At 41.4% G+C, this 21,397-nt stretch overlaps 2 protein-coding genes across 3 annotated transcripts in view; one reads left to right on the top strand and one right to left on the bottom strand.

Moving 5' to 3' along the window:
* HDHD2 (haloacid dehalogenase like hydrolase domain containing 2) overlaps positions 1 to 11,545 on the top strand; it is a 39,305-nt gene extending 27,760 nt beyond the window's left edge. For both annotated transcript variants that reach the window (XM_007515935.3, XM_007515936.2), the window contains 3 exons: positions 1,504 to 1,720; positions 4,230 to 4,293; positions 10,447 to 11,545. In XM_007515935.3, the coding sequence (XP_007515997.1) occupies positions 1,504 to 1,720; positions 4,230 to 4,293; positions 10,447 to 10,550 (385 nt within the window). In that variant the 3' untranslated portion in view covers positions 10,551 to 11,545. The remainder of the gene's footprint in view (positions 1 to 1,503; positions 1,721 to 4,229; positions 4,294 to 10,446) is intronic.
* Positions 555 to 21,397, bottom strand: part of KATNAL2 (katanin catalytic subunit A1 like 2) — a 94,890-nt gene continuing 74,047 nt past the window's right edge. Inside the window, exons 16-17 of the mRNA XM_060173829.1 lie at positions 6,177 to 6,235; positions 555 to 737 (exon numbers count right to left, since the gene is read on the bottom strand). Of these exons, the coding sequence (XP_060029812.1) occupies positions 609 to 737; positions 6,177 to 6,235 (188 nt within the window). The 3' untranslated portion in view covers positions 555 to 608. The remainder of the gene's footprint in view (positions 738 to 6,176; positions 6,236 to 21,397) is intronic.

Below are 21,397 nucleotides of genomic sequence, written 5' to 3'. Positions count from 1 at the left end.
GTTTTTAGTTTAGCTATATATAAGTGGAAAGCAATTTTGAGGTCTATTGCATAAAGAATTCCAGTTCCGTGGTAGAATAGCAAATAAATGGCATTGGGGGCAGGGTGACAAGAGGGGAGATAGATAAATCACCCATTATTATCTCATTGCTATCAGCTGTGGTTCTCCAAGGCCAATCGAGTGACTTCATCAGTTTTTCTAACAATTGGATTTCAAGATATGCTTTAAGAAATAAATTGGTATCAACGTTAGTGAATAAATTCAAAGGATCTGTCCTGTGCTGTGAGCAATTTGTAGTAACTAACAACAATGCCCTGTAATAGTCCACTGTTGGTTTTTACTTAATAAAATATTTAATCATAAATGTCTGAATTCTGCATCTCCCACAGGAAGGCATTTCCATGCCCACTGACAAGAATAATTTAGCAGCTTCATAGCTGAGCGCTTAATTACTCATAATTATGGAGGGTAAGATGTGATGAATTCTTCCTCGATGGACATACTAAATATTTTAACTAAGTAGATGACTTAAAGTAAATTAAGCTAGCGAGATCATTTATTACATTGGTTAAAGGCAGTAGAAAGATTGTATCGTGTCCCACATTCCATTAGGTGAGAAATGTGTGTGTGTGTGTGTGTGTGGCTACTTCTGTATGACAGTAGGCTGCACTGTGGAGCTTAGATGGCAGCTTGGGGCTTCCGGCATGAGGTCTGCGAGGTAAGAAGACGTTGATGAGCTTTAAAAGAAAAAAATTCTTATTTTTCCTAAGTCATTAATGAAGAGTCCAGTTAATAGGAAAATATTTTATGTCCTTTTGTTTGGGATGAGTGTATATGTCCTTTGTCAAGACAAAAGAAGAGACTTCATAGTTAAAATTGACCCATAAACATTGGTGGTGTTTTCTTCAGAGAAGAAGCTCTCATTTTCGAAGTAATGTCAGACACAGTCAAGAAGCAGAGTAAAGAGATATAAGCAAAAAGTAAAATGCTCTGTTCGATTTTCGAATTTGAAAGAAACTTCCATTTTTTGAAGTAGAAAGAACCCAGGAAATCAGGTATTTTAGGAGTTAGCTGACTGAGTATGTCACTGAAGCAGCAATTGTGTCTTATTGTAAAAACAGCTCAAGGGCCTCCTGCTTACATTAGGGAAGGATGAAACAACTTGTCTCATCAAGTTAAGCGTCTTCCCTCGAGTGTCTTATTTAGCTTTACTTCTCTTAATTCTTTTTCCCCTGGCGATTTGGGTAAAGTGTCTGAAACCACTAAAGGTAAAAGGTTGAAGCAGTCTCAAATTTAATAATCTATCACCTTTCTTTAGTGTATCTTGAGTGCAATTCCCAGCAGTTCTTAAGAGAATTCATTAGGAGACAGCAAGTCATTAAAAGTTAATAAGAAACCGTTTGTTTCTGTGAGTGTGAATAAAACCACTTTGTAAGTCTGACATTCTTTTCCAGTCATAAAAGCTTTGCTTTTAGCCAATTTCCGTTTTCTCTGTCTCTCTAGGTTACTCTTGGATGGGGTGCCTCTGATAGCAATTCACAAAGCCAGGTACTACAAAAGGAAAGATGGCTTAGCCCTGGGGCCTGGGCCCTTTGTGACTGCTTTAGAATATGCCACAGACACCAAAGCCACAGTGGTAGGAAAACCAGAGAAAACATTCTTTCTAGAAGCACTGCGTGGCACCGGCTGTGAACCTGAAGAGGCCGTCATGATAGGAGACGTAAGTAGGAGCAGTCCAAGAAATAGCCCGAGTTCACCTGCTGTGCTAGAAAGAGCCGTCTCTGCAGCACTGGGCCAAAGCATAGCAAACTTTTTAAAAAAATTTTTTCTTAAATTTTTTTAATTATCTTTATTTATTGGATAGAAACAGCCAGAAACTGAGAAGGGATGAGGTAATAGAGAGGGAGAGAGACAGAGAGACACCTGCAGCACTGCTTCACCATTTGCAAAGCTTTCCCCCTACAGGTGGGGACCAGGGGCTCGAACGCAGGTCCTTGCATATTGTAACATATGCACTCAACCAGGTGCACCACCACCTGGGCCCCAGCATAGCAAACTTTTACTGATACCAGAGGATAGCCTCTTAGCTAGGCGTTCTGGTAGAGCTTTAGTGATAGATTTAGTGAAATTCTTCTACAGAGCTGAAATTTTGATTATTTCTATTTCCATCATAGTGTTTTGAAGTAAATACTTGTCAAACTTACTATATGCCTGTAGATGCTTTTTTTTTTTTTTTTTTTTTAAGAAAACCTCTACACAAATTTAATTTCCTAACATTGCTTATAGGGGCTAGGCAGTGGCACACCTGGTTAAGCACTATACATTACACATCCCCCACTACCCACCTGTGGGGGGGGGGTTGCTTCACAAGTGGTGAAGGAAATACTGCAGGTATCTCTCTTTCACTCTCCCCTTCTCTCAATTTCTCTCTGTCCTATCAAATAAAGAAAAAATAAAGATATATACATGCCTACATACACACATATTACTATGCTGAAAGAATTCTACCAGCATTGATTTTTCTTTTAGTACATGTTTTATGGAGGAACTTCCCAATCATTGTGCCACAAATAGCTAAGCATATCGATTGCCTCAGCATGACACTGTGAACCTGGGCTATTGGAAGTCCTGGCTGGTCAGCACTGACTGAGTTGGCTTACCCTTACTTCCTCTGTGCTATGGTAGGAAAGCACATTGACTTGTGGAAAGTAGGTGGCAAAGATTATTATTTCAACATTAAGTAGTAGCATTTCAGTCTGGAAGGGACCATAGAGATTACCTGGCTCAAACCCCATTATTTATAGACTGGGAGACTGCAACCCAGTAAGGTCAATTCCTTGCCTGCGGCCCCACAGGTAACTAGTAGCATAGCTGGAAGTAGAACTTGAAACTTAGGACTCTTTCCAAATCATACTCTACACCTCTTACTTTTTCTTCTTCTTTTCTTTAACATGTGGTGGTACAAGAGCTTGACACTCGTCCACTTTTATTTTCTACTCATGTATCTATTCAGCTGAAACCAAACGGACTAGTCATTTCTACAGGCACTTTTTTCCTTTTAGCAAACTGCTAGCTGACTTTCCTTGTGAATGTGTGTTAGTGCTTTGCCATAGGTGGCCAGTCTGAGCACCATTACCCTGTGGGAAGTTCTGTGGTACACTGCAGTATCTAACAGTATCTATCCCTCTTTGTCTGTCTGTCTTTCTGAATGAATAAATGAAGACATAGCTAAGAGTGGTAAAATCACACATGCAAAACCCAGGCTCTGAGAAGACAACAAAAAGTAGTTATTTGAGCTTGGAGTTTTCAAAATTCTTTACCTCAGGAAACACTGGCATTGGAACTGAGTGGGAGGTAGGAAAGGCAAGTGACAGTAACGTTCATCTGATGGGACAACAAACATTCCTGTGAGAGTAGTGGGTTTCTGCTTCCTGTGCCTTGTCCACAACCCTCTCCCCCACCTCTACTGCTTCAAGAAGGTTTGAGTGAATATTTTGATCTTCTAGAATGTATTCCTAATGTGTTGAGTAATATTGATCATTTTTAAGGTGATAAACTTTTCTTTGGCTATGGTTTGAATGAATACTGGCTATAGCAATGAGATGAGAAGATTGATTTTCTTCACGCTTCTTCCAGTCCATGAGTTTTATTGCCTTGTATTTATCATCACAATTCACCAAGTATATTAATCCCTCTCCTGAGTAAGAACTGGGAAGAGGGACTCTCTTTTCAAATTGATCTGTTATTCTCGTGTGTGAAGCCTATCAGACAGTCATAGAATATATTTAAGTATACTAATTTGACTTAGACCCACTTCTTAGGGACAGTTGAATGGACAGTAAAGTTAGTATATACACTGGCAATAGAAGAGATATCTCTTAAATTTCGTTTATTTACTGTCTAAAACTGACTCATGTACCTCAAAAGCTGCCATGGTTAAATTGCTTTACATGTGTTGAAAAATGAAGGACTATAGCTGTGCCTTTTGTGTTTAGCTAGGAGGATCACTTCTCTCGTATGCTTTCTCCCTCTGAGATGCTGCCCTTTCTAAATGGTGTGTTTCCTTAGAACCAAGTAGATCAACCCTTTTTTACACCTTCCTCTCATTTTAAGGAAAAACAAAATCGTGTGGTGACAGCTGGTTGTCCCGGCCCAATAAATCTTATCTGTGTTTTGTTAGCAGGCTCACTGAAGACATTGAAATAATTGTTTTCTTTATGTTTCCCTAGGACTGCAGGGATGATGTTGGTGGGGCTCAGAATATCGGCATGCTGGGCATCTTAGTGAAAACGGGTATGTCTAAACGTTCTCAAAAAAACAAGATAATAGGATACTTATTACCTTAAGAACAGTCTTTGAATAAATGGCATTGTCAGGTGGGGCACTTTGATTCTCTTTCTGGCTCAAAATAAATTTGAGATCAAAAAGATAATGTGAAGGGCCCATGCTGCACAAAACTAGGAAGATCAAAGATCACTTATGTGATTTTTCTATCTTTTTTTTAATGTTTTATTTATTTATTTATGAGAAAGATAGGAGGAGAGAGAAAGAATCAGATATCACTCTGGTACATGTGCTACCAGGGATTGAACTTGGGACCTCATGCTTGAGAATCCAGTGCTTTATCCATTGCGCCACCTCCTGGACCACCATAATTTTTCTAGATGTACAAATTGCCACATTTAAATGAAATAAAGGAGCATTAATTTGTGATTCCCTGTGAAAATAACCTTTGTCTTTGTGCCAACTATAAGATGATGTTGATGATCTCTTTAGGAACTAACCAGCTAGGGAGCTAATAATTTGCTTAAATGTTCCATTGCCTTAAAAACGTACAAAGAAATTCTAGTTTTTACTGTTACTTAGGAACTATTTCTTGTGCTAAAGTTAACTGTACTCTGGGTAGTCCCTTAAATAAATTAAAAGTAAAAATAAAAGTTAATGATGAGGAGCTAGTCCAATATTTTGGCTATAGTCTGTTGGTTAAGTCGTGTCCTGCTCTCAACTCTGCACTAACAAACTGTATAAGACTTTGGTCAGGGGGTTTTGCTTTATTTTGTTTTGTTTCTACCTCTTTGGGTCTTTGTACCCTTTAGCAGTGATAAGTTTGAGTTTGTCCCCTCTAACTCTCACAATCTATGATTCTATAAGTTTCCCTATGTGTAGTGTGACTGGTAAATTCCTTTCATAGAAAGAATAGAATAGGCATCAAATTCATGTATGGGCTTGAATGTTGTTGCATAGGGAAATTAAATGAGCCTTTCTAGATGTAATGAAGAGCGCGCACACACACACACACACACACACACACACACAGACTCCTTACACACCCACATAGTATCTGCTGAGCTTGGAACTAAAAGGGCATGTGTATTGGATAGATGATAGATTATTCTCCTTGGGTTCCTATAAATCAAATATCCTGAGCTCAGTTATTGCCTGGTCTCATATAATGTGAAATGATTTAACAGGTGGGTTCATAAAGGGAAGATTTCAACAAAGTCATAGAAGAGCCACTGAGAAATTGTTTTCAGGAAGTACATTTACTCATGACTGTAACATATGTTCAAGAAAATGTGGTTTCATAAAAACTTTGAATTTAGAAACAAAAAAGGAAGCATAGATGCAGCAGTTGAATAGAAAGTTAGTCTAAGTTAGTGCAGAGTAAAAAGAGTATTCTAGTGATGCAGTCTGAGGTGAGGCTTAGAGAAACCACTTGCTCTGTGTGTGTGTGTGTGTGTGTGTGTGTACACTGTGTGTTTTCTCCAAAGTTCACAGTAAAATACCACTTGCCAAGAACCTGACTGTTCTTGGTTGTAAGCAAAAAAAAAAAAAAAAAAAAAGACAAATAATCACACTCACCACCCTCAACTATATCTTTATTTTCAAATTCATCCTACTCAGATTTTATCTTCTGGGCACTGAGGACATCCTCAGATAAATAGTTTTGCTCTTGTTATCATTTACTCTAATTCACATAACTAAAGATTTATAGTATGCATTAAAACTGGCCCTTTGTAAGTGTTCTGAAGGTCCAGCATCCCTTGGCCACTCTCCACTGGCTCTGCCATCTCTGTCATCTTTTGTCACAGAGACATCCAGCTCATCTTAGCTAAGCCAACAACAAAGTTCAATCAAGTCTATAATGTGTAGATTAGTAGAATAGCTAAGCTTACCTTCTGCAAACACACCCTGTGTACTATTGTTCTTTGGTCAGGAAATGTCCTGAGTAAATCTGAAAACACAGAGAACAACCATCACCACTGTGGGGATTTCAGTTGAGTGCTGTAGATAAGGGCTAGGTTTTCTGATGTTCCAGGTTACTATAAAAAATACTGATCTTTGGGAGTCGGGCAGTAGCTCAATGGGTTAAGCGCATGTGACGCTAAGCGCAAGGACTGGCACAAGGATCCCGGTTCGAGCCCCCGGCTCCCCACCTGCAGGAGAGTCGCTTCACAAGCAGTGAAGCAAGTCTGCAAGTGTCTCTCTTTCTCTCCCTCTCTCTGTCTTCTCCTCCTCTCTCCATTTCTCTTTGTCCTATCCAATAGTGACAACATCAATAACAACAATAATAATAATAACTACAACAATAAAAAACAACAAGGGCAACAAAAGGGAATATATATATATATATTGATCTTCACCAGTATTTGCTTTTTTGTGGACTTTCTTGAGCAGTTTTATTTCTCAATATGTAGATGTTCAATATGCATTTATTTGGTGATTTGTGAATAAAGATTTTTAACTAGTTGTGACCAGAATTTATGTCAATTTAGCATGTAAAACAATCACTTAGAAAAATCAGATCACTCTGTGTCTAATGTCAACAAAGCTTCCTGTGTCCTTCTTCCACTATTCAGCTGCTAACCAAAAAGGCCAGACTGCTGCAGTGAGTCAGGTGTGAATGACAGCAGGCTGCTTCACTCACTCACCCAGCACTATTGTATCCAGACACATGCTGGGTGCTAGAACTATCACACTTACACTGTTTCAGCCTGTCCTTTGTGGAAAGCCCACTGACAGGACCAGACTGAAAAAAGCCTTATCTCTGTGACTAAGGAGCTTGACTGACCTGCTTGCCATTAAACCCCTGGGTCCAAGTGATAGCTGTTATCTTACTTATGAGACTAAGTAGAACCCACCCAACCCACCCCACCCTCCACACACACACACACACAGAATTTTTATACTGAGTAGAATTTGAGGGGGAAAAAAAAAAAAAGCAGTAGAGCCTCTGGTGTAGACTGCACTTTGCTGGCCCCATTTCCTACACATTCATAAATAGCTAATAGTAACGGTAAAATTAAGTAAGAGATTAATGATGGACAGTAAACAGCTGTGCAGAAGAATGAAACTCACCACACACCAGTAAACTCCAAAGGATCAGGACTTGGATGTTAGAACAAAAACGATCAAATACTTACAAGGAAAATATTGGCGAACTCTTTTTCATTTAAGTTTTATATGCATCTTCGAAGAGACAAGTCTAATTGCAAGGAAGACAAAATCAAAAATAAACCAGTGGATGACATCAAATTGAAAGGCTTCTGCATAGCAAAAGAAACCACCACCCAAACAAAGAGACTCCTTTCAGAATGGGAGATCTTTACATGCCATCAGACAAAAGGCTAGTAATCAAAGTATATTTAAAAAGCTCACCAAATTCAGCAACAAAAATATAAAAAAAGAATGACTCCATCCAAAAGTAGGGAGAGGTTATGAACAGAATATTCACCAAAGAAGAGATATATCCAAAAGGTCAACATAGGTGGGAAAAAAAAAAAACCCTCCAGAGAAATGCAGATAAAGGGGCTAGGCAGTGGCACACCTGGTTAAATGCACATATTAATTACTGTGCACAAGGACCCAGGTTCAAACCCCTGGTCCTTACCTGCAGGGGGAAAACTTCAGAAGCAGGGCTGCAGGTGTCTGTCTCTCTCTCCCTCTCTACCTCCCCCCTTCTAGCCCAATTTCTCTCTATCTCTATTCAATAATAAATAAATAAATATGTGGGGGTAAGGGAACCCTTCTGCACTGCTAGAGGGAATGTCAATTGGTCCAAGTCCTGTGGAGAGCAGTCTGGAGAACCCTCATAAAGCTAGAAATGGACCTACCCTATGGCCTGGCATGTATCTTCTCCTGGACATATATCCTAAGAAATCAAACACACCTATCCAAAAAGGTCTGTGTACACATATATTCATAGCAGCACAGTTTGTAAAAGTCAAAACCTGGAAGCAACCCAGGTGTCCAACAACAGATGAGTGGCTGAGCAAGTTGTGGTCTATAGACACCATGGAATACTACTCAGCTATTTAAAATGAATTCATCTTCACCCCATCTTGGATGGAGCTTGAAGGAATCAGGGTAAATGAGAAGTCAGAAACAGAAGGATGAATATGGGATGACCGCACTCAGAAGCTGAGCAATGAAAACAGAAGAGAAAACACAAAGCAGAGCGTAGACTGAGTCTGATGTATCGCACCAAAGAAAAGAACCCAGGCAGTGGAGCAGGCGGACAGCCTTCAGGTCCTGGTGCACAGTGGTGGGGTAAGAGCAAGGCTGCGGGTGAGAGTGTTGTGCAGAAACTGAGAAATCTGACACGCGTACCGATACTGTGCCTACTGTAAACCATTAATTAACCACACGGTTTAAAAAGAAAGGGTGCTGGGCACTGGGTTCAAGCCCCACTCACCATCTGCAGCAGGGACACTTCCACAAGAGGTGAAGCAGGTCTGTAAGTGTCTGTATTTCTCTCTTTGTCTTCTCTTCCTCTCTTAGTTTCTCTGTCCTACCAAATAAAAGGAAAAAATGACCACCAGGAATGGTGGATTCATAGTGCCAGCACAGAGCTCCAGAGAATGGAGACAAAAGAAAAAAAAAAAAAAAAAGGTGTAAAGTATTTTCACCACCATGATGCAGTGATGAGGGACAGGGCTTTCCTGGGCTCTGCACTTGATGGACAGAGCAAGAGGCAGCTATATAAAACCAGGAGAGGTTTTAGTCAGCTATGGGTCTGTTGGTGTAAACTGTATTTAAGCATAGAATGCGGGAATGTGCAGGATAAATAGCGCCAACAAATACCTGAAATCACAGAAAAAGGATGAGAGGACAAGGACGGGAGATTAAGAGCAGAAGCAGCCCCACTGCCTTTAGGGCATTTGGCCCACAGACCTCCACTGAAGCAGGGTTCTGCATTCCCTTTCCTCTGTCATTCTTCCCTCCACTGTTTCCTCCTTCTCTCCTTCCTATAAAAAAATTTTTAAAAGTCTTCAGCACGTGGCGAGTCAGCCAGCAGACACTGAGCAACAGCAATAACCCTAGTGGCAAAAAAAAAAAAAAAAGTGGCGTGTTCAGGGAGTGTTACTGTGTTCAGTATTAGAGCTACATCAGAAGTACATAGTCCTGCTTACAGAGAACTTACAGTCTCTGGTGTGCAACAGATACTAAATCAATAAACACAAGTAAATATGTAATTACAGATCATCATCAGTGTTGTGGAAGCAAACAATGTGTCCTAGAGAATCAAAAGGAAGGGTTTCTCAGTTGGATGGTAAGGTCTAACATGAGCTCTGTCTCCCAGAATAGTGTTCCAGACCAAGGATAGGACACATGTGACGTTCCTCCAGAGAGTCAGGTCCAGCCTGGGACTGTACATGTGCCTACGTTAGCAGAATGCTGAGACTGATGACAGAGGAGGTGGGGTTTTTAGATCTTTACAGAGGGGCATTGGAACCCAGTCAAGTATTTAAATAGGGGGTCACACCTCTTCTGAATGTTTGGACATGCTCTCTGTGCCCACTGCATGAAATGGTTCTGCTGTATCAGGGTCTTATACTGTGTCTTGAATGCCAGGAGTGGAGAGAGATGGGTGTGTCTGCCTGGCAGTGCTTACCATGCAGCCTGTCCTGCCCTCTCGGGCTTCAGAGCACCCACCACGCCCTCCCCTAGTCGCCCCCACCTGCCTTGCTCCTGAGACCCCTGCTTGGCAGCAGCAGCACTGCTATTTCCATTTACTCTCAGGAGCCAGTGAGATTCCTGCCCTGTGTTTCTGGGCTTGCATTTCAAAGCGTTGGTTTAATTGCCAATCCTCTCTTTAGGGCAGGTGGGGGGGGGGATGCGGGGGGACCAGACATGATTTTATCAGCTGTGTAGATTTGAAGGCAACCTTAGCTGTCAGGGGACCGCACCAGTCCATTGTGAGACCAGAGGCCAGGGAAACACTGAATGTGGTGTGTGTGTGTGTTTGGTGGTTTTTTTTGTTGTTGTTGTTTTTTGTTTTTAATTGCCTCATTGCATCCTAAGGCCTTGCTTAAAGGAACTATGGAGCCCCCGTCCTGTAATTGTCAGAGTGGTTCAGTGGTGGTCTGGTACTCATGGAGGGTGTGTCTGCTAAATGTCGATCCTAACAATGGCCTTTGTTCACTGGTTTCACTTTCATTTCAGGGAAATATCAAGTAGCAGATGAAGAAAAAATTGATCCACCTCCTTACTTAACTTGTGAGAGCTTCCCTCATGCCGTAGACCACATTCTGCAGCACCTGCTGTGAACCATTCTGCGCATCAGAAGCAACTTGAGATGTTGCTTTTCATCCTCTGGAATGAAGCCCTCACCATCTCAGTGCCAGCCTGGACAGACACACACCACTCGGCACTGATAAAGGCGTAGCCCTCTTCTGTTGTGCATTAATTAGAAAGAAACTGAACTGCAGCCAGCAACCAAGTCTTGCTAGTTCCTTTTGTTTTCTTTCTTAAAGACGATGAGACCCAAAGAAAGGGAGAGCTGAGATTTTATGCCATTCCTTTTAAAATATTCATCAGGTTAGAAAAATCCACTGCAAGGAGTCACGTTCTCTGCTGTCTCCTCACTGGTGAAATAAGGGATGGGGAGGAAGGGGGCTCAAGATTCATATTGTGAATAAAGTTGAACATTGTTTTTTTACATTATAAAGTGACACTTTGAAAGGTGCATTAGGCTGTAAATACTGAGTTCAATGGTGAAACCCATCCAAAGCGCCAAGAAGCAGCAGCAGCAAAATAAATTGTCCTTTAGCCCAAGTGATTGAGTGAATTTGCTTTAGCTAGTGTTGAAAATGAGATTATCTACTGTATTATTCCCAGCACGGGTGACTTCTTTTTCTCTTCATTAGCCAGTGATGACTAATTTAAATTTAGAACCTGATTTTAATTTAAAATAATATTTCCATTAATAACCTATTCATTGCAGATACCTATTATACTGTGTAACAGTTGTTTTGGAAATTTTATGTAAAATTAAAACTATCAGTATTTTACAGATGTTTTAATTAGACATTGTTATTAACAGGAACAGTACAGAAACTAAAATCAAGCCTTTAATGTCTTACAGACCATGCATTTTTGAAGTTAGTGTCCACTAGGGTCCTATTAACTGTACATTTGCAAGATTTCATTATTTTTGCCTCTGATACTATGGGAAAAATCTTTTAGAAGCTATTGGGACAGATTCAGGCTTTTATGTACTTGGTTACTACAGCTGTAAAATAAAATCTCGTCTTGTAGCGTGGATTATTCTTCTCATGTTCAGCCCACCAAAATGAAGGGGACTAAGTAGGTAATGATTTTCCTGGTGCATTTGCATGCAGTGATAATCCTGGGCCTTGGCAATTGTTTTACAGGGCTTCTGGGCATTGAATTATTAGCATGTAATTGTACATCATTGTAGTGTTCACCTTATTGAAGTGCACACTGATGTTAATGAGCTCTGGCTTTTGATGCTTGTTTAGAGATCAGCTTGGTCTTGAAGGAGAGGAAGGAAAACTAAATAAATGGCAGCTCCTTCTCCTCTTAGTAGTTCATCAAGCACTCTGTTCTTGTCTTGGCAGCTGCTTCAAGTTAGTACTTAAAACATCCAAGGGTTCAAAAGGCCGATATGATAGTGGAATGACACAGAGCACTGAGCAGAAATCTAGTCAGCATCTGACTGGCTCGCCGTCCTTGAGCAAATCGATTATCCTCTCATGCCTCCTTTCTCTTATCTGTAAAATGGAGAGAATGGTGGTGCCCACCGTGTAGGCTTGTGGGTGAAATGCACACCCATGTGTCACAGGTTTCCACTCAGGCCAGGCGAATGCTAAGTGCACTTGCTGTGATCATGGCACAGATGGAGCAGTTACTGTCCATGTTTACTCGCCTGAAAAGTGTTGGTAAAACTCATCTCTGCGGTCACTACCACGGCAGAAAGCCTTCTTGATGGTTTGAATTAAAAGATATCCTACTGCATTTAAACTTCCTCAGAGCAAAGCCACACACTGCAGCCCAGCATGCATGTAGAGTGCTTGTTGGTGCCTGGCGGGTGGGCTACATAATGGACCCAATCCAGAAAAGTGATTCCTCAGCTTTCTTTCATTCTCATTTGACCCTACCGGCCATTCAAATCTCAGTTGGATGTTTTATTTAACATATTTCCTAGGACTTGCTAACTGAAATGCTCACAGTGAGGTTCATGAGAATAATTACCGATCTTGTGTTAGACCCAACACATTCCCAGTTAAGTTGGCTAGTCTGCCTTGAACCTCATGGAGATTGAATGTCTAAATGGCTTCATTTTCCAGCCATCCCACTTAAAGGACTACCTTGTAGTCTGACCTGAAGGGTAGTGTTGGCATCGTTACACTTAATATAGTGGGCCCCTAAGAGACTGGCCTCATGGGACTGAACAGGGTGTCAGAGAATGACCATTGTCAGGAGATGGTTTAAGATCATCTAAGCCAGGCCCACACTGAGTGTGCAGATGGGTAGGTCACCAGCCCAGTGGGGAAGACTTTTTCTACTGCCTTCACTCACAACTTTACATAAGCTAGTTTTTACATCAGCTCTACCTGCCTTTTTAAAAACATTTTCACTTTTGTTGCCCTTGTTTTTCTTGTTGTTACTGGTGTCGTCATTGTTAGGACAGAGAGAAATGGAGAGAGGAGGGAAAGACGGAGAGAGAAAGATTCCTACAGACCTGCTTCACCACCTGTGAAGTGACTCCCCTGCAGACGGGAAGCCGGGGGCTTGAACCGGGATACACCAGTCCTTGCGCTTCGTGCCACCTGCGCTTAACCCACCCAACTCTCCTACCTACCTTTAACTCTTTGTTTTTACCAGAGCACTTTTCAGCTCTGGTTTACGGTGGTACAGGGGATTGAGCCTGGGACTTAGGAGCCTCAGGCATGAGAGTTTCTTTGCGTGACCATTATGCTATCTACTCCCCGACCCTCTACCTGCCTTTTATACATTTTACCAGAGCTGATCCTAGTGGCTTGCAAAGGAAAAAGGGCTAGGCTGCTTCACTCCCTAGATGATGGTTCTGTTAAACTACCATAGCTGTGAATATTAAAAATTTCCTTGGAATGCTACTGTATGTCATCACCCCACCCTTAATCCCAAATTTAGGGATATGGAACTCTGGTGGTGGGAATTATAAGGATGTGTACCCTTCTTATCCCACAATTTTATTGATAATTATTAAATCACTAGTAACATATATATATATATATATATATATATATATATACACATATATATTACTATATCAAAATAGCTTGTTGGACAGGAAAGTAAAAAACACACCTGAACTGGTCTCGGATCAGTGATTTAGATCATGTATAATGAAACTGACTTCCTTGGGCAGCTATAGGAAAGAATTTTTTAAAATATTTTTTATTTATTATTTATTCCCTTTTGTTGCCCTCGTTGTTTTATTGTTGTAGTTATGATTGATGTCGTTGTTGTTGGATAGGACAGAGAGAAATGGAGAGAGGAGGGGAAGACAAAGAGGAGGAGAGAAAGATAGACACCTGCAGACCTACTTCATCGCTTGTGAAGCGATTCCCCTGCAGGTAGGGAGCCGGGGGCTCGAACCGGGATCCTTCAGCCAGTCCTTGTGCTTTGTGCCACCTGCGCCCAACCCACTACGCTACCGCGGACTCCCAGGAAAGAATTTTTAAAAGTGCCCTAACTCACTAAAATTCTCTGCCTGAAATAATAGAATCCATTTATTTTAATTTATTGATTTCATAATGATCAGCAAAACTGTAGGATAAATAGGGTACAATTCCCACAACCAGAGTTCTGTATCCCATCTCCTCCACTGGAAGCTTTTCTATTTATCCCTCCGGGAGTATGGACCCAGGATCATTATGGGGTGCAGAAGGTGGGAGGTCTGGCTTCTGTAGTTTCTTCTCCACGGGATATGGGCATTGTATAATCCCTTTCTGATATTGATAACTGTTTGCTTAGAACAACTGTGTGTACATGGTTAGATTTATTTTATTTTAGTTTATATTTTTATTTACACCAGGGTTCTTGTTGGGGCTCTGTGCCCGCGCATCTATCACTTCAGGTGGTCTTTTGTTTTTCTTTCTTTAATTTAATAGGGCTGAGAAATTGAGAGGGGGGAAGAGTTAGGGAGAGAGACAGCTGCAGCCCTGCTTCACTGAGAAGTTTCCCTCCAGCAAGGGGGGACTTGAACCAGGTAACTGTGCTATGGCACCATGTTCACTCCACTGGGCATGCCACCACCTGACCCCTTGAAGTTTCTTTGACGTAAATCACAAAAGCCTCTTTTGGCATTAGTGCACACAACCTTTGCTGATTTTGTACTGTGCCAGCCATTAAGGCCTGCTATCCCAAAACATGCTGCTCCCTTTTAGAGACAACTGGAGGTAAGTGCCGGAGCACCAGGAAACAGCCATCATCATTTAAACAGCAACTGTGTCAAACAGTTTTAAATACTTTTTTTTTTCAGTGCTTGCTTTCATGTCCTACACAACTCCTATTTCAGTAACTGATATGCCTGAGGAAAAAAAAAAAAAAAACAAATTACTTACTAAATGCTCCCTGTGGGTAAAGCACTAAAGTAGACAATAGAATGAATCCCTGAGAATAGATGGAAAATTCCTGAAGATAGTGGAGTCTATATATAGCAAACCTACAGCCAACAACATACTCAATGGTGAAAAACTGGAAGCATTTCCTCTCAGATCAGGTACTAGACAGGGCTGCCCACTATCACCATTACTATTCAACATAGTGTTGGAAGTTCTTGCCATAGCAATCAGGCAGGAGCAAGGAATTAAAGGGATACAGATTGGAAGAGAAGAAGTCAAACTCTCCCTATTTGCAGATGACATGATAGTATACAAAGAAAAACCTAAGGAATCTAGTAAGAAGCTTTTGGAAATCATCAGGCAATACAGTACAGTGTCAGGCTACAAAATTAACATTCAAAAGTCAGTGGCATTCCTCTATGCAAACACTAAGCTAGAAGAAATTGAAATCCAGAAATCAATTCCTTTTACTATAGCAACTAAAACAAAATATCTAGGAGTAAACCTAACCAAAGAAGTGAAAGACTTGTATACTGAAAATTATGAGTCACTACACAAGGAAATTGAAAAAGACACAAAGAAGTTGAAAGATATTCCATGTTCATGGGATGGAAGACTTAGCATCATCAAAATGAATATACTACCCAGAGCCATCTACAAATTTAATGCTATCCCCATCAAGATCCCAACCACATTTTTTAGCAAAATAGAACAAATGCTACAAATGGTTATCTGAAATCAGAAAAGGCCTAGAATTGCCCAAACAATCTTGAGAAAAAAGGACAGAACTGGAGGCATCACACTCCCAGATCTCAAATTGTATTATAGGTCCATTGTCATCAAAACTGTTTGGTACTGGAACATGAATAGACACACTGACCTGTGGAATAGAATTGAGAGCCCAGAAGTGAGCCACCACACCTATGGATATCTAATCTTTGACAAAGGGGCCCAGACTATTAAATGGGAAAAGCAGAGTCTCTCCAACAAATGGTGTTGGAATAAATGGGTTGAAACATGCAGAAGAATGAAACTGAACCACTGTATTTCACCAAATACAAAAGTAAATTCCAAGTGGATCAAGGACTTGAATGTTAGACCACAAACTATCAGATACTTAGAAGAAAATATTGGCAGAACTCTTTTCTGCATAAATTTCAAAGACATCTTCAATGAAACGAATCCAATTACAAAGAAGACTAAGGCAAGTATAAACCTATGGGACCACATCAAATTAAAAAGCTTCTTCACGGGAGTCAGGCTGTAGCGCAGCGGGTTAAGCGCAGGTGGCGCAAAGCACAAGGACCAGCATAAGGATCCCGGTTCGAACCCCGGCTCCCCACCTGCAGGGGAGTCGCTTCACAGGCGGTGAAGCAGGTCTGCAGGTGTCTATCTTTCTCTCCCCCTCTCTGTCTTCCCCTCCTCTCTCCATTTCTCTCTGTCCTATCCAACAACGACAACAACAATAATAACTACAACAATAAAAAAAAATAAATAAAAAGCTTCTTCACAGCAAAATAAACCACTACCCAAACCAAGAGACCCCTCACAGAATGGGAGAAGATCTTTACATGCCATACATCAGATAAGAGTTTAATAACCAACATATTTAAAGAGCTTGCCAAACTCAACAACAAGACAACAAATAACCCCATCCAAAAATGGGGGGAGGACATGGACAGAATATTCACCACAGAAGAGATCCAAAAGACTGAGAAACACATGAAAAAATGCTCCAAGTCTCTGATTGTCAGAGAAATGCAAATCAAGACAATGAGATACCACTTCACTCCTGTGAGAATGTCATACATCAGAAAAGGTAACAACAGCAAATGCTGGAGAGGGTGTGGGGTCAAAGGAACCCTCCTACACTGCTGGTGGGAATGTCAATTGGTCCAACCTCTGTGGAGAACAGTCTGGAGAACTCTCAGGCTACAAATGGACCTACCCTATGATCCCGCAATTCCTCTCCTGGGGATATATCCTAAGGAGCCCAACACATCCATCCAAAAAGATCTGTGTACACATATGTTCTTGGCAGCACAATTTATAATAGCCAAAACCTGGAAGCAACTCAGGTGTCCAACAACAGATGAGTGGCTGAGCAAGTCTTGCTATATATACACAATGGAATACTACTCAGCTGTAAAAAATGGTGACTTCACCGTTTTCAGCCGATCTTGGATGGACCTTGAAAAATTCATGTTAAGTGAAATAAGTCAGAAACAGAAGGATGAATATGGGATGATCTCACTCTCAGGCAGAAGTTGAAAAACAAGATCAGAAAAGGAAACAGAAGTAGAACCTGAAATGGAATTGGCGTATCGCACCAAAGTAAAAGACACTGGGGTGGGTGGGGAGAATAAAGGTCCAAGAAGGATTCAGAGGACCTAGTGGGGGTTGTACTGTTATATGGGAAACTGGGGAATGTTATGCATGTACAAACTATTGTACTTACTGTTGAATGTAAAACATTAATCCCCCCCCCCCAAAAAAAAAAAAGAATGAAGCCCTGAGTCAAGATACCTATCTTCTAGCTGGGAAACTGAAGCTTATCATATATACCTAACAGTCCAATGGGTGCCAACAAGTTCAAGGCAGTTACTTCAGTGACGAGGTCATGTGCAGGAGAGGAGACAAACAAGTAGCCACACTATTGCTTGGTGATTGTTGTTGGGGGTGGGGGCAGAACTTTGGTGGTGGTTGTGGTTGAAACTATACCCTGATGATTTTATAATCTCATGAACCACTATGTAATCACTAATAAAGTTTTAAAAATAAGTAAAATCTGAATTAAAAAAAAAAAACAGAAGCTCTAAACACAGTAGATTAACCATATGTGTCAGTCACTCTCAAAGGCCCACAGTAGAGGGATGCAGAGGTCACACAGGCTCCTAAGCTAATTATGGGCCCCAGATCACATCAAATCGATGAAGTTTACAGTCAACAATTGTTGGTATGCTTCTAATTCTGCTTCTAAAACCCCTTCTGTTTCATTGGTTTAATCCCCCCTGCTTAACATTGTATTCTATTTACATAACCACTGTTAACTAAGCACTACCCTGCCTGTAGGGCATTGGTTTAATCCCCACTGGTTCATGATGTCTTTTTGCTCCACCCCCTCTCATAGTACACCCTGATTTGCACCAGTCACTTTTCGCTCCACCCTCTCTACATCACATCCTGTTTACACCCTACTTGGCAAGTGTATATATATATATATATATATATATATATATATATATATATATATATATATAAAGACAGGATTGTGATTAGAGTTTTAGTTTAGTTTTAGATGGCTTAGATTGTGTGGCATTCTACATGAATAAAGAGATAGTGCCCAGCTCAGCCATGAGTCCCTGGTCATCTGTCTCCCGCCCATGAAGCTAGTCAGGCAAACAATATTTACACCCCTTTCCCATATTAGGGAACTACTCTCTTCCCTGATCCAGCTTTCTGGTACTTTTTTCCAGCCATGACATCATCTCCCCAGACAATAACTTGGGTCCACTGGCATATCAGAATTCAGGCTCAGGGGCAAAAAGAAAAAGGGGAAAAAAAAAACCTAGTATAGCCACAGACCCTTTGGAATTTAACTAAAATATGCTTACTTGCTATCTACAAAATGGAGGAACCCCCAACTCTTCATCTGCACTATTCCAGCTCTTAGGTCCATGAATGGTCAACAATTTATTTGGCTTTGTATGTTAACTCTCTTGTCAACCACCAGGTTCCAGATGCTAGCATGATGCCAACCAGACTTCCCTAGACAGACAACCCACCAATGTGTCTTGGAGCTCTGCTTCCCCAGAGCCCTTCTCCACTAGGGAAAGAGAGAGACAGGCCGGGAGTATGGATCGACCAGTTAACGCCCATGTTCAGCAGAGAAGCAATTACAGAAGCCAGACCTTCTACCTTCTGCATCCCACAGTGACCCTGGGTCCATACTCCCAGAGGGTTAAAGAATAGGAAAGCTATCAGGGGAGATGATGGGATACGGAGTTCTGGTGGTGGGAACTGTGGGAAGTTGTACCCCTCTTATCCTATGGTTTTGTCAATGTTTCCTTTTTATAATAAAAAAAAATTTTTAAAGGTACAATAACATGAGAGATGGGAAGTGGATAGAGGGTTGAAAATGAAAATCAGTGAAAACAAAATATGGCCAAAACTCATCCTGTAGAACAACCTCAGACCATCAAGACTTAGAGACACTAGTTAGAGAGAAAGTTATAAATGAGGTAGAGTTGGAAAGCAAACAAGACTGTTGAAAGCTGACAGAGTGGTTGAAGCCCCAGAAGTCCTCCCTACCATGAGCAGCCAGACAGGCACTCAAGCCAGGGCAAGCGAGCGGAGGTTTATTCTCTGAAAAGTGCAACTATGAAGGGTAAGCTTCAGGGGACAGTGGTGGGCCTTGTGAGGTAGATAGCTAAGAGGAGGGACTAGATGGAAATCTGCTCACTCTACAGTGTATTCTGGTTCTCTTCCCCATAGACTACCAGGACCAGAAGCACAGGGACTAAACTGAGAGTTCAGCCATTTGGAAAATAACACGGACAAATCTAAGAGTGAAACGCAGATACATAAGAGTAGATATGGAAATGAGGAAACAAGACAGTTATTAATTCTAGGAAAAAGAAAAAGTCATAAAAAAAAAAGAAATAACCTTCCCCATTAGTTGGCTCTGCAGTGAACCATGTAGAGCCCTATGATTACTGAGTTAGTCTAAGATGATAATTATTTAGCAATGCTAGATAAAGGCATGTATGTGTGGCAGAGACAGGTATGAAACATCTTATTTCATCCAAAACAAGTCATTATACAGCATATAAAACTGATCAAGAAGTCACAAAAATAAGAGCATGGTACAAAACCATGCATAATTATATAGAGACAAAATTTTTCAAGGGAAAAAGGAAAGTAATATTGAATATGTGAATGAATATTGGTAGAAATAAAGATAAGAGGGGGTCAGGCGGTAGTGCAGCAGGTTAAGCACACATGGCGCGAAGAGCAAGGACCGACATAAGGATCCTGGCTCAAGCTCCTGGCTCCCCACCTGCAGGGGAGTCGCTTCACAAGCTGTGAAGCAGGTCTGCAGGTGTCTATCTCTCCCCTTCTCTGTCTCCCCTCCTCTCTTGATTTCTCTCTGTCCTATCCAACAACATTAATGGCAACAATAACGACAAGGGCAACAAAATGCGAAAAAATAGCCTCCAGGAGCAGTGGATTTGTAGGGCAAGCACTGAGCCCTAGTGATAATCCTGGAGGCAAAAAAAGAAAGAAAGACAGACAGACAGACAGACAGAAAAAAAAAGAAAGAAAGGTATGTTGGTATGCATGAGACCCCTTCTGTTTCATTTGGTTTAAATCCCCCCTGCTTAACACTATTCTATTTACATAACCACTTCATTCTATTTACATAACCGCTGTTAACAAGCACTACCCTCCCTCCAGGGCATTGGTTCAATCCCCACTGTTTCATGATATGTTTTTGCTCCACCCCCTCTCCTTGTCTCACCCTGATCCTCTCCTTGTCACACTCTGACTGTCACCAGTCACTTTTCTCTCCACCCTCTCTATGTCACATCCTGTTTCCACCCTACTTGGCAAGTATATATAAAGACAGCATTGTGAGTTTTACAGTACTTGAGTTTAGCTTGGCTCGGCTTAGATTGTGCTGCGTCCTGCATGAATAAAGAGATACTGCCTACAGCTCAACCATGAGTCCCTGGTTGTCTGTTACCCGCCTGTGAAGCCAGCCCGGCGAAAACAACATAGCCCGTTGAAAACAACAAAGATAAGCCTGGGAATTCTGAAAAGGAGTGGAAAGGTATGGGGTGAGTACAGCACACAATAGGCTGTGTGTGGGATTTTGGAAGTGAAGACAGTCACATCATCACATGTCTTTGCTGTGTAGTGAGAACAGGCAGCTAAAAGTGCCCAAATACATTGCTACATCACTTACTGATGGCTTTTTTGGTCAATACTAGGCCACCCCATCATGGGCCAAAGTCAAGGAATCCTTGGATTTTTCACAGACATATGATGGGCCTAGACTTTCTTTTTTTTTTTTTTTTTTTGGTCTTCATAGTTACTGTTGGGGCTCGATGCCTGGCACTATGCATTCACTGCTCCTGGTAACCATTTTTCCCATTTTTGTTGCCCTTGTTATTGTTGCTATTGCTGTTGCTGTTGTCAGGACATAGAGAAATTGAGAGAGGAGGGGAAGGCAGAGAGGGGGAGAGAAAGATAGACACCTGCAGAATTGCTTCAGCGGGAACCGGCATCCTTAAGCAGGTCCTTGGGCTTTGTGCCATGAGCTATTAACCTGCAGCGCTACCAACCAGCCCCCAAAGGGCCTAGGCTTCTTTTTTTTTCCCTCCAGGGTTATTGCTGGGCTCGGTGCCTGCACCATGAATCCACCGCTCCTGGAGGCCATTTTTTCCCCCTTTTGTTGCCCTTATTGTTGTAGCCTCGTTGTGGTTATTACTGTTGCCATTGTTGATGTTCGTTGTTGGATAGGACAGAGAGAAATGGAG

The sequence above is a fragment of the Erinaceus europaeus genome, chromosome 15, assembly GCF_950295315.1.
Source record: "Erinaceus europaeus chromosome 15, mEriEur2.1, whole genome shotgun sequence".
NCBI lineage: Eukaryota > Metazoa > Chordata > Mammalia > Eulipotyphla > Erinaceidae > Erinaceus > Erinaceus europaeus.
This window is presented reverse-complemented; position numbering and strand designations above follow the sequence as displayed.